At 42.2% G+C, this 10,794-nt stretch overlaps 1 protein-coding gene across 1 annotated transcript; it reads right to left on the bottom strand.

Annotated features, from left to right (window-relative positions):
• Window positions 1-6,405: 6,405 nt before the first annotated feature.
• On the bottom strand, window positions 6,406-8,772 carry Slpi (secretory leukocyte peptidase inhibitor). Its single transcript, XM_050150636.1, has 4 exons — window positions 8,573-8,772; window positions 7,796-7,957; window positions 7,181-7,330; window positions 6,406-6,623 (listed from the first exon to the last, which is right to left on the bottom strand). The coding sequence occupies exons 1-3, from the start codon at window positions 8,694-8,696 to the stop codon at window positions 7,182-7,184; spliced, it is 435 nt and encodes a 144-aa protein (XP_050006593.1). The 5' UTR covers window positions 8,697-8,772; the 3' UTR covers window positions 6,406-6,623; window position 7,181.
• Window positions 8,773-10,794: the final 2,022 nt, after the last annotated feature.

Raw genomic sequence — 10,794 nt, 5'->3', positions numbered from 1 at the left:
ATATTCCAGGTAATTAATAAAATGTCCTCTTTGTGTTTTGTCAGGCGCAGTTTGTTATCCTCAACAAGGCAAAACTTTCTTTACTTCTTTGAACATTTCTTTAAAGTATCCACATTTAAATCAGTTAGTAAGATATCACCCACACAATGGTAAATCATAAATTGAGGAAACTGTATGTGAATCCTTTGTCTGTCATACAAAATAATGGCACAGATGGAGCTGTTTAACACCTCTTGGGAGAATCTTCTATTGAAATCTCTTAGCAGGCTGAGAGTAGTTAAGAGGAGGCACCATAAAAGCAAATTTTTCTCTGTCCTTTTCTTGTAAAGGTATAGTGAAGAAACAGTCTTTTAAATCATTAACTCTAACAGATTATCCTTTAGGTAATAGAGAAGCCAGGAGAATTCCAGGCTGTAGAGAGTCCATCAGATGAATTACTTTATTTACGGCTCTCAAATCTGTCAGCATTCTCCATTTTCCAGATTTCTTTTTAATAACAAATACAGGAGAATTCCAAGGACTGGTAGATTCTTCTATATGTCCAGCATCTAATTGCTCTTGTACCAGCTGTTCTAAAGTCTGTAATTTTCTGATGTCAAAGGTTGTTGTTCCACCCAAACAGGTTTGTCAGTTAACCATTTTAAAGGTAGGGCTTTTAAAAGATTAGCAGCTGTTGTGCCCTGGTTATGTGTAGCCTGAATGGTTGCAGACTATTCTTTACAATACCTTTTAATATTTTCCCAAGAAACACACATTGATTTATGGTTTGTTTCCAATAGTTGAAGAATGTTAATCTGAGTATTCCATTGCTGTAACAAATCACATCTCCATAAATTTATTGCTATATTAGCCACATACAGCTTTAATTTTCCTGTCTGTCTTTCTTACCCTATACATTTAACCCAATTCACACTTTGTTTTATCCAAGATAGTATTTTAATCCCTGAATGCTGAACACATGCATCCTGAAGAGGCCAGTATGGATGTCAAGATTCTGTGCAATTATTATTACATCTGCCTCTGTGGCTACAAGAACTCAACTACAAAGTCATTTATTCATGCCTTTGGTCTTTGATAATGTATAGAAATCTGCCAAAATATTGACTTTATGGCTGCTCCTGAAGTTTTTGTTTTTTTCTTCTAAAACTGTACTATCATCCAGAGAAGTATGTTTTTTTTTTTTTTTTTTTGCAATATGCACTATGTTCCTTAATTGCTCTGGGAGAGGAGTTTACCCCATGGTGACATGATGTGGGATTCCCCTCTGTATGCTGTGATTACCATTGATTAATAAAGAAACTGCTTTGGGCCTATAGCAGGGTAGAATAGAGCTAGGCAGGGAAAACTAAACTAAATACGGGGAGAAAGAAGGTAGAGTCAGGAGATGTTATGTAGCCCCTGCCAGGGACAGACACTGGAACCTTGCTGGTAAGCCACAGCCACGTGGAAATACACAGATTAATGGAGATGGGTTAAATTAAGATGTAAGAGCCAGCCAATAAGAAGCTAGAGCTAATAGACCAAGCAGTGATGTAGCTAATATAGTTTCTGTGTGGCTATTTCGAGTCTGGGGAGCAGAAAATTAACAAACAGCCTCTGCCGACAGTAACAGGGAATGACTGAACCAAAGCTAGCATGAGGACTCACCAGTTGCCCCCCAAGGCATTTCCCAGTGTTAAATGGCTGGCTTTCTTGTCCCTTGTTGATCTACATTCATTGATCCAATTTCTGCATTTGCTACATCTTCCACATACTCCAGAAGGTGGAACCTTCTGTTCAGGTTATCTCTAGAAGAGACATTTTTTCTAGGAATGCCCTGCCTACCATTCTTTTTTAGATGACCTTGTTTACTACAATTAAATCGTTTGACATTTTGGGTTTTGGTTTTTCCTCATGCCTTTGGAAATCACCTGTCCTATCCAAGCATCATCACGGTTATGAGACCCATTATTGACTGTGTGTGGGACCCATTCCTCTATGGCTACTGATCTTATCCTTAAAGGCCCATTATACTTCTTCATTGTGTATTAGAATTTTCAAAATCCAAGGATTCAATTAATATTCATCTAACTTCTGAATATGATACTATTATATTCATCTTTGCCATAATTTATTGCAGACTTCCTTCTTTTGGGCCTTGTATAACTTTGGTAAATGGCTCAGCCTTCTTTCCTGATTCTTGGATCCTGTTTCAAGCATTTAAGGCTGCTGTACAGCATGGGGACAAGGTGTGATCATCAAATGTAGTTTGACTATTCACATCAGCATGATTTTATCTTGGGAAATCTTATAACCTCTAACCTTACCTTGCTGTTTGAGGGCCTTAGCTTCTTCTCTCCCATAAACTGTTCCATTCCAACTGAGGACCATATTACAATACTGCTGTAACTAAATCTTTACAGTCTTTTGGAGTAATTTTATTCTGAATAAACCATGTATTCACCCTCACATAAGGTGAATGTATATCATGGAAAACTATTGCTTCCTTAAATCTCCTTAAATCTAACATTTCCGTAGGATCCCATTTAACTTCTGTGTGGCCTTGGAGGTAGCTGTTGTCTGGTGTTCTTTCTTGAATGGTAACTGAATAAATAAAGGTTAGTTTCTGTTTTGTTTTGTTTTGTTTTTGTATCAAGTCAGGGTTTCTCTGTGTAGCTTTGGAGCCTGTCCTGGAACTCACTCTGTAGACCAGGCTGGCCTTGAACTCACATAGATCCGCCTGCCTCTGCCTCCTGAGTGCTGGAATTAAAGGCGTGCACTACTACCGCCTGGCAGGTTGGTTTTTAAAATAACCTTGAGTCACTCCTCTCTGATTCTATGAGGTGATGGGAAGGTTGACTTTCCTCTGAATTCTGTGTCTGAACACTTTTTACTATTAGTTTTAATAAATTTTTCTAAGGCATGTAATTTATCAATAGTGGCTTTTCCTAAGGTTTCTAAATTTTGAAAAGTAATCTGTTCTAAGGTTTGTATGTTATCTATCACCCTTCTATTCTCATCATCAGAAAAATTTTCTAAAGCTTTTATCTTGTCAGTAAAGATTGTATTATTCTCCTTAATAATCATCTGTATGACTTGCATATTATCAGTTACCTTCTTGTTCTCTTCATTGGTAAATGTTATAAAGCCTTTATCTTGTCAGTCAAAGCTGTATCATTGCCAGGTGTGGTCGGGCAGGCCTTTTATCCCAGCACTCAGGAGACAAGGGCAGGGAGATCTCTGTGAGTTTGAGACCAGCCTGGTCTACAGAATGAGTTCCAGGACAGCCAGTACTACAAAGAGAAACCCTGTTTCTATAAACCAAGAGAACCTGTATTTTTCTCCTTAGTAACTATTTGTAAGGCTTGCGTACCATCAGTAGTAGCTTTTTTCTAAAGCCTGTATCTTTTCAGTCAGTCTCTCATATGTGGCACCATTATCAAGCCACTTTTAAGGATAAGATATGAATTGAAAGACTGATGACCACTAGGAGCAAAAATGTATTGATCCCAGTTGTTTACTCCTCAGTTAGTTTTCCTAGCATCCTATGCGCAGTAGCAGCGTGCAGGGTCCTAATTCCCTACGCTGTGATATTCCCAATCATTGACTTGGGAAAGGTTTTAAGATTGTCTTTTTCATATGCGTATGTGTGTATGTATATGAGTGTGTGTGTGTGTGTGTGTGTGTGTGTGTGTGTGTGTTAGCTTAGCTTACTCTTTTAAGGTTCCCAAGTGAGTTTTGATCCTCAGAGAATTGGGTTGTCTGGGATGTAGTCATGATGTTTGACCAGCAGGTGGAGTGTCGTTGAACTGGCTGAGTCTCCCGAAGGTATTCAGAGGTAGTGACGGTGTTTGACCAGAAGGTGGAGCAAGTGCGGCACCAAAGCAACTCTGGCTCAGCTTGCTGAGCACAAGCTCAAAGATTCTAGACCAGATATGGAGCATGCCTCAAAGGCGGGCTGTACCTTGTCTTGGTGACAGAGCCATGTACTCTCCTATGCACCTTTCCATCAACGGTGGCTCACATGGGTTTAGCCCTAGGTCTCTTGGCTTTCTTGTCTCTTATTCTTGATCATCCAAGCAGTGTCAGGTATGGTTTGCATCATGGGGAGTGGATCTTAATCAAATCAGACATTGGTTGGTTACTCCCATAAGATTTGTGCCACCATTGCCCTAGCATGTCTTACAGGCAGGACAGATAGATCAAAGCTTTTGCGGTTGGTTTGGTATCTACTTTTCTCTTTCGGTAACCTGCAGAGTGCCTTCCTGAATATAGAGGTAGAGGTTCCATGTAGCACCATGTAGCTTGCCTGGTTCAATGAGTTGTGTGGTGCTGTCTTCAACAATGGGGCCTTGCTTTCAGTTTGTGAAGAACAACCCATTGCCTCAGTAACAGCCTGGGTTGTTTCAGGATTTCCATGAAACCCGCTTGGCCAACAACTCAATTGAAGGCAACACAGTCTTGATACTGGAAGCCTCATTTGGTGACAAGAGATGGCTAGTTGGCATTTCCCCCTAGCAGGGATATCCATGTGGCCCTGTTAGTTCCTTCCTCTCTACTTAACCTCTCTGAGTCTCTGGATTGTACATTGGTTGTCATTTATTTAACGGCTGTTATTCACATATAAGTGAATATATACTATATTTACCTTTCTGGGTCTGAGTTACCTCACTCAGGATGATTTTTTATTTGACCATTTCTGATGCCCTATGGAGCCCTGACAGTGGATATGCTTATTAGCTTAATTTAATATTCCATAGAGTGTACAGATGTTAAAGCACCACAGCATCCTCTATCAATATGCACAATTATAACTTACCAATTAACAACTAGCAATATATTATAATCCATAAACACACATCATTCTAATTTATCAATTTCAAAAGAGCAGATAGAAATCAAGCAGGTAATTATGGGGAAAGAAACAAAAGCTAAATAACAGATTGCTGTTCAATTCCGTAAGCATTCTCAGTACTTTATTGACCAGGAAATTTGTACCATTTGTTTCTTTGTTTGCTTACATCTGTTATGTCTGATTGGTGATTAAAATGCTCCAGAATTCTATATAGGGCATATGTCCAGAAGCTTTGGTGAATCTCAGGTGTCTAGAGCTACTGCGCATTACAAATTTCCATATAAAAATGACAAGATTTAAGATAGGCATACACACACACATAACCCCAGCACTTAGGACAGAGAAGCATAGACCATCAGAAGTTTGGGGCCAGCCTTGGGTACATTAGACTTTGTCACACACACACAGAGACAGACAGACAGACCGACACAGACACACACATAAATTTTAAAATAGAAATAAAACATGACCGTTTAGAAGCTTTCTTCCGTATCATAGCACACCCTGTTGGTGTAGCATCCTGCCTTGCTTCAGACATCACAAACGTTGCTGGAGAACAGTGTTAAATCCTTGCTGTTTCCAGCCTCAGTGCGAAGTTCACTGGAAATTCAGCTCAACACATGTTTGTGAAACAGTCTCGGGTGTGTTCATTTCTGGTCTTAGTCTTAACGCAGCAATCACACGCACAACAAACTGCTTAAGGCATCTTAAAACTCGGTGGATTCTAACTTCAACATTTACAAAGCATCATCACAACCGTTCTCAGAGCTGTCGCTGGCTCATAACCACCTTGTCTTCTATGATCTATATGCAGTCAAACTCTACAAATGGGCAGGGTATACTGGGGAGCTGGTCAGTGACTAACAGGCATGAGGAGTTAGGTTTGGATCCCTAGTATCAACGTAAAAAGCTGGGTGTTGGGTGCACGTATGTATAACCCCAGCACTTGGAGACAGAGACAGGCAGATCCTCAGTGCTCCTTGGCCAGCAACCTTAGCCTAATTGGTGAGCTTGTGGTTCAATAAAGAGACTCTGATCAAGGTGATTGGTAGAAACAGGAAGACACATGATGTCCTGCTCTGTCCTCCAAAAGCACATTCAGGTGAGCACACCTACACACACATATACCACGTTATAATTTTTATTAACACCAGGAAGCAGAAAGTAGCTGTGATGTGTGAATGTGCTCTGGTCAAGAACTGCTGCTAGTAACACACACGTTTCACCCCTCTGCACCCTCTGCTTCTTACACACGCTTTGCACACTTCTGTGCCCTCTGCATATCACACACACTTTGCACCCTTAGTCACCCTCTGGTGTCCTATACATTGTAAGAAAATGGTTTATTTCTCTTGCCACTTTGGAGATTAAAAACATGATATTTAGGAGGTAAAAAAAAATCACTTTCCGAACGCCACAGAGTCTGTACTGTCAGATTCATAGTGTAAGTTCAAGACTGCCCAGACCCGGAACCCTCATCCATCTCCTCCATAAATGTAGAAGGAAGCTTCATCCCCAAGACTTATTGATCCTTGCCACACCCATCTCTTCAGCGAATCACAGAGCCAGGGTGTGCTTAAAGAAATAAATGCATTTATTTATTTGCTCTCCAATGGTATTTCCTAAAAGCCTCCTGAATGCTGAGCGTATATCAAAAAGAACTGTTGGTGGCAGAAGCAAACCCTCTCGACAGGACGCATGCCTGAGAGTCGGGGAACCTGGGAGCAGAGAAGTTTCCAGACCACACAGAGCACAAGTTGAGAGCTGTCTTCAAATGTCAGGAATCAGACTACAAGAGGAAATAAGATAAGACCTTTAATATACGAACCAACCAAATCCTTTCCGTATGGTCCTCCATAAGGAAGCCAGCTGAGAGAGATCAAACAGTGGAGCTGCAGTTGAGAGGAGCTTGACCTTGAGCTCAGGAGAATGAGCTCGAGTCTCACTTGCATTGTGAAATTCCAAACTCAGAGCATTGAACTAGGCAATCCTCTAATAACATCTCTTCTTTCTGCTTTGACCCCAGACACCATGAAGTAAACAAATTGGATAACAAATAATGTTTACAGTGCCTTGCAAACCCTTTTTAACTTCAGGATTTCCGTTCTGCAGGTAGAGAGACTCAGAAAGTCATTTGTCCATGGCTCTTACCCAGACAGCCTACAGTAGGCTCAAAGACACAGGCAATCCTATGTCTTTCCCTAAGATATATGGGAAAGTGCCTAAAAGGACAAGCCACACAGCTCTTGGTTAGAGTCTTCCTGCCCATAAGCCTTGACCTCCAGAGCCTAAAGCTGAAAAGGGCTGAAGAGAGACAAGACCTATCCACCCAAGCCCACTCTGTACCTTACTGTGGGGGAAGGCAGATTTTCCCACACATGCCCTGGCAGCACTTAAAGTTGCCATCGCACTGGCCATCCCTCTCACACTTATTGGGAGGATTCAGCATCAGACATCGTCCTTGAATCTTTGGGCACCTCCCAGGCTTTGTCCTCACTGGCAACAGAAGAACCACAGGTCAGATGTGTTAAGATTTAGGCACCACATTGTGTTTCTTTTACCCATCCGCTCCAGCCCAAGCAAGGAAGATCATCCCCACTCACCCCTCACTTCAATCACCTCCTCCCAGATATGTTTCAAGAAACAGCACCCGGTTCCTCTCTAGCATCTGGCCTCTGGTCAATGCAGGTGACCAGCTGTGTGGTACTGAAAGGCTTGATGGCTTGCAGCAAGCTGTCTGAATGCCCAGATGATTTTTTTCCCAAAACCATTACAGAGTGTCTGCTTCAGACAAGTGGTTTCACCTGCCAATGGCAGCATGATGCCTTAGCTGACTGATGTGTTGCACTCGACAGCTCTTAGAAACAAGGATTTCTAGGCAGACCCTTCACTCAGCCCCAACCCCTTCACTGCTAGGTCTTGAGGTTCATTCCTCTCCCCCACGTTCCTCTGCTGGCTCACCTGGTCTGCGGATGGGAAGAGGATTGAGGCATTTGAAACCACAACGAAATTGGCAGCACCTCTTCTCCCCAGGGCATTGCCAGTCAGAATCACACTCTGGTTTCTCTCTCCTAAGGCACTTGGCGGGCTTCTTAGAAGGGCAGGCTCCAGTTTTGATAGCATCTAAAGAAAATGTCAAGAAGTTAGGAGAGTATGGAATATCTATCAAAATTCCTAGATAAAGACGACTTTCCAGAGTTTAGATCCTCATCCCAGTAGCCCACAGCTACAAAGAGAGATATCTGACTGATCCCGAGGAAAAAACAAAGCAAATAAACAAAATGACTGGCTTGGTCAAACAAGACATGTAACCAGGAAAAATCGCAGACTGAGGCGATCACAGACTGGCACAGGGTTCCCAGGCAAGTTTTTCCACCTCAGGGCTAAACTAGATTACGCAAAGACAGAAAGGGAGAATAGGAATAATGGAGACAAAGAGAAATAAATATGGAGAGAACAAACATGTGAGATGTTGAGAACTAAAGCCAGAGGCAGAAACGGAAAGGCTAAAGGACAGAAGCAGACATAGAGTGAGACCTGAGCTCACAGGATGGCCGAGTAATAAAGAGAGAACTTCTATTGAAGCCTCATGGACACCTCAGAATCCAGCCAGATATGGATGCCTCCAGAAGGTCCAGAGGAATCTGGCGAACACTCTACAGAAGAGAGCCCACTCAACCCCAGCAGCCCTCACACCCTGCACTCTGGGCAGGTTAGACCACTCTAACCCCTACTCACCATTTTTGCCTCCTTCCACAGTCCAGGATGCCAGGATCGCCAGAGCAAGAAGCACCGCGAAAGGGAAGAACCTGCTGAACTTCATGGTGAAGGCAGAGTGGCTCCAATGACCAGTGCCAAGCATCACCCTTTATATCTTTACCAGTGGGCGTGGCTGCTATTGGGCCCTCCCAGCTGCTATTGCATAGTCAGGAAGCTTAGCCAGAGAACAAAAGTCTTGATACTACAGCAGTGGACAGTAAACACCCTGTTTCAGGCAGGACCATGCGGCCAGCAGAGGAACTACCAGAGTTAAAAATGAAAGAAGTTGTTTTGAAGTTGTCCTCACAGGGACATTCCAGGAGACCACCTGAGCCTTGAGCATTGCGAAATCTGAAAGTCTGATGCCCTTTCTGGTAGAGAAGAGCAGAAAGTGTGAGTCACAGAAGGGCCACCAGGACCTGAAGCTGAAACATAGGACATGGACTCTCAGCTGAGACTGTGCAATACACCTCTATTTCTCATATTCCTGGACTTTCTGGGATTTTGAAACTCTAACCTATTGCTCAATGCAAATTTCTCCTCAAAATACAGATGACACATGGCTCAAACCACCGACATTTATCTCTGCCAAATTATTTGCACCGCTGTTTGCCCAGCGCCTATTCCATGACTGAAACATGGGAAGCAAACCCTAAACAAATGAAAGTTGTACCCGGAAGGGCCTTGCCTTCCATAAATCTCTTGGAAGATCAGTTTCCTAGGCGTGAAATGACTTGGGACTGGCCTGAGACTAAGAGTTTGAAATGACCCTTAAACTAATGAATAAATTGCATACTTTGCTACAAGAGATCTTTGACGTGGGTTGGAGTAAAGGGACGGAGTCTCTCACTGTAATCACTGTAATCAGTATGGACCTGTGGTATCATTTGAGTTGTTAAAGGAACTCTTCCGACCCCTAAATCCTCTATGGGCATCAGACATGAGCAAAACCTATGGTTCCCATGTGTTCAGCCCATTGTGCATGGTACCCAGTGTGTACAAATTGCTACTAATTATTAAGAAAGCCATCATTCTCTCTAGAATTTATTCCAAACTTCCCTACCTACAAAGTTCGAGTCTTGCTTCAGCCTCGTGTGACCTTTTTATATAAGTTTCATGTATGTTCACTGCATTTATATGATTTATCTCCTCCCTCTATTCCCTCCAGCCTCTCTCCACCCCCAAATCCCTCTCAAATTCTTGGCCTCTTTTTCTTTTTCTTTTTTTTTGGTGGGGGGAGAGTATGGGGAGTGATTTTAAGACAGGGTTTTTCTGTGTCACAGCTCTGTCTGTCCTGGAACTCACTCACGCTGTCCTCGAACTTACAGAGATCTGCTTGCATCTGTCACTCAAATGCTGGGATTAAAGTCATGCACACCATCACCCAGTATTGACCTCTTTTTAATTATTACTGTTTGTGTATAAATGAATAGATATATTAATACAACTTGCCAAGTACATTCAGTGTTGTTCATGTGTATACACGTTTTTAGGGGTAACCACTTGGTATTGGATAAGCCATTAGGGGACTCATCCATGGGGAAGATTCCTTTCTCATTAATTGCCATCATTCCTCCAAGGAAGTTTGTAGAAATTCAAACAGACATGAAAAGGCTATGTGTTGAATGGTGGGCTCCACAAAGTCTTCTCTAATCCGGGTGCCAACTGCCAGCAGATCCTATGATGCAGAAATTGTTCAGTGGTTTAAAGTTTGGTGCCAAAGAAAAGGTGAGAAAGCTAACATGCACAGAGTAACGATAGTCCGCAGTATGTATTAACTCCTATCTAGGAAACAAGCAAGATGTCAAGAGAGGACTGGAAGGCCTGACCTCCAGCTGTGGACACTCTTACAGCTGGTCGGGGTTTGTTCTCACTTTCTCCCCCACAGCCCTTGGACTTCCCATTCTCCGCTTCTTCCTATCTTCCTTAGTATCAAGAGAGTTTTCAGAATTTTCAAAAGTATTTGTTTCTTGAAGAGTCAAAATGAGAATTCTACATCTAGATCTTTCTCTTTGTGACTAATGATGAATTGTATGACTATTTGAAACCAACTCCTTCCATCAGAAAGAACCCTGTAACCAACCAACAATGTTTTATTAAAAGGAACCTTAAGCACTATCTGGAGAATAACCAAGGGTCCACAACTATAAATCCTGAGCCAAATCCAGCAGACTTTGTTGTTAGATGTATCTATTTCAATG

The sequence above is a fragment of the Alexandromys fortis genome, unplaced genomic scaffold, assembly GCF_014885135.2.
Source record: "Alexandromys fortis isolate MF-2015 unplaced genomic scaffold, M_Fortis_MF-2015_v1.1 scaffold_27, whole genome shotgun sequence".
In the NCBI taxonomy this organism is placed as follows: domain Eukaryota; kingdom Metazoa; phylum Chordata; class Mammalia; order Rodentia; family Cricetidae; genus Alexandromys; species Alexandromys fortis.
Note: the sequence above shows the minus strand (reverse complement) of the source record. Positions and strands in the feature narration are given on the sequence as shown.

What these genes read in the sequence shown, in the direction of transcription:
- Slpi (XM_050150636.1), bottom strand. Translation starts at nt 8,696, where the DNA reads ATGCTTGGCACTGGTCATTGGAGCCACTCTGCCTTCACCATGAAGTTC. An exon ending in TGTGGAAGGAGGCAAAAATG is followed by an intron (nt 7,958 to 8,572) that starts GTGAGTAGGGGT and finishes CATTTTCTTTAG; the next exon opens with ATGCTATCAAAACTGGAGCC. An exon ending in TCTTCCCATCCGCAGACCAG is followed by an intron (nt 7,331 to 7,795) that starts GTGAGCCAGCAG and finishes TTCTGTTGCCAG; the next exon opens with TGAGGACAAAGCCTGGGAGG.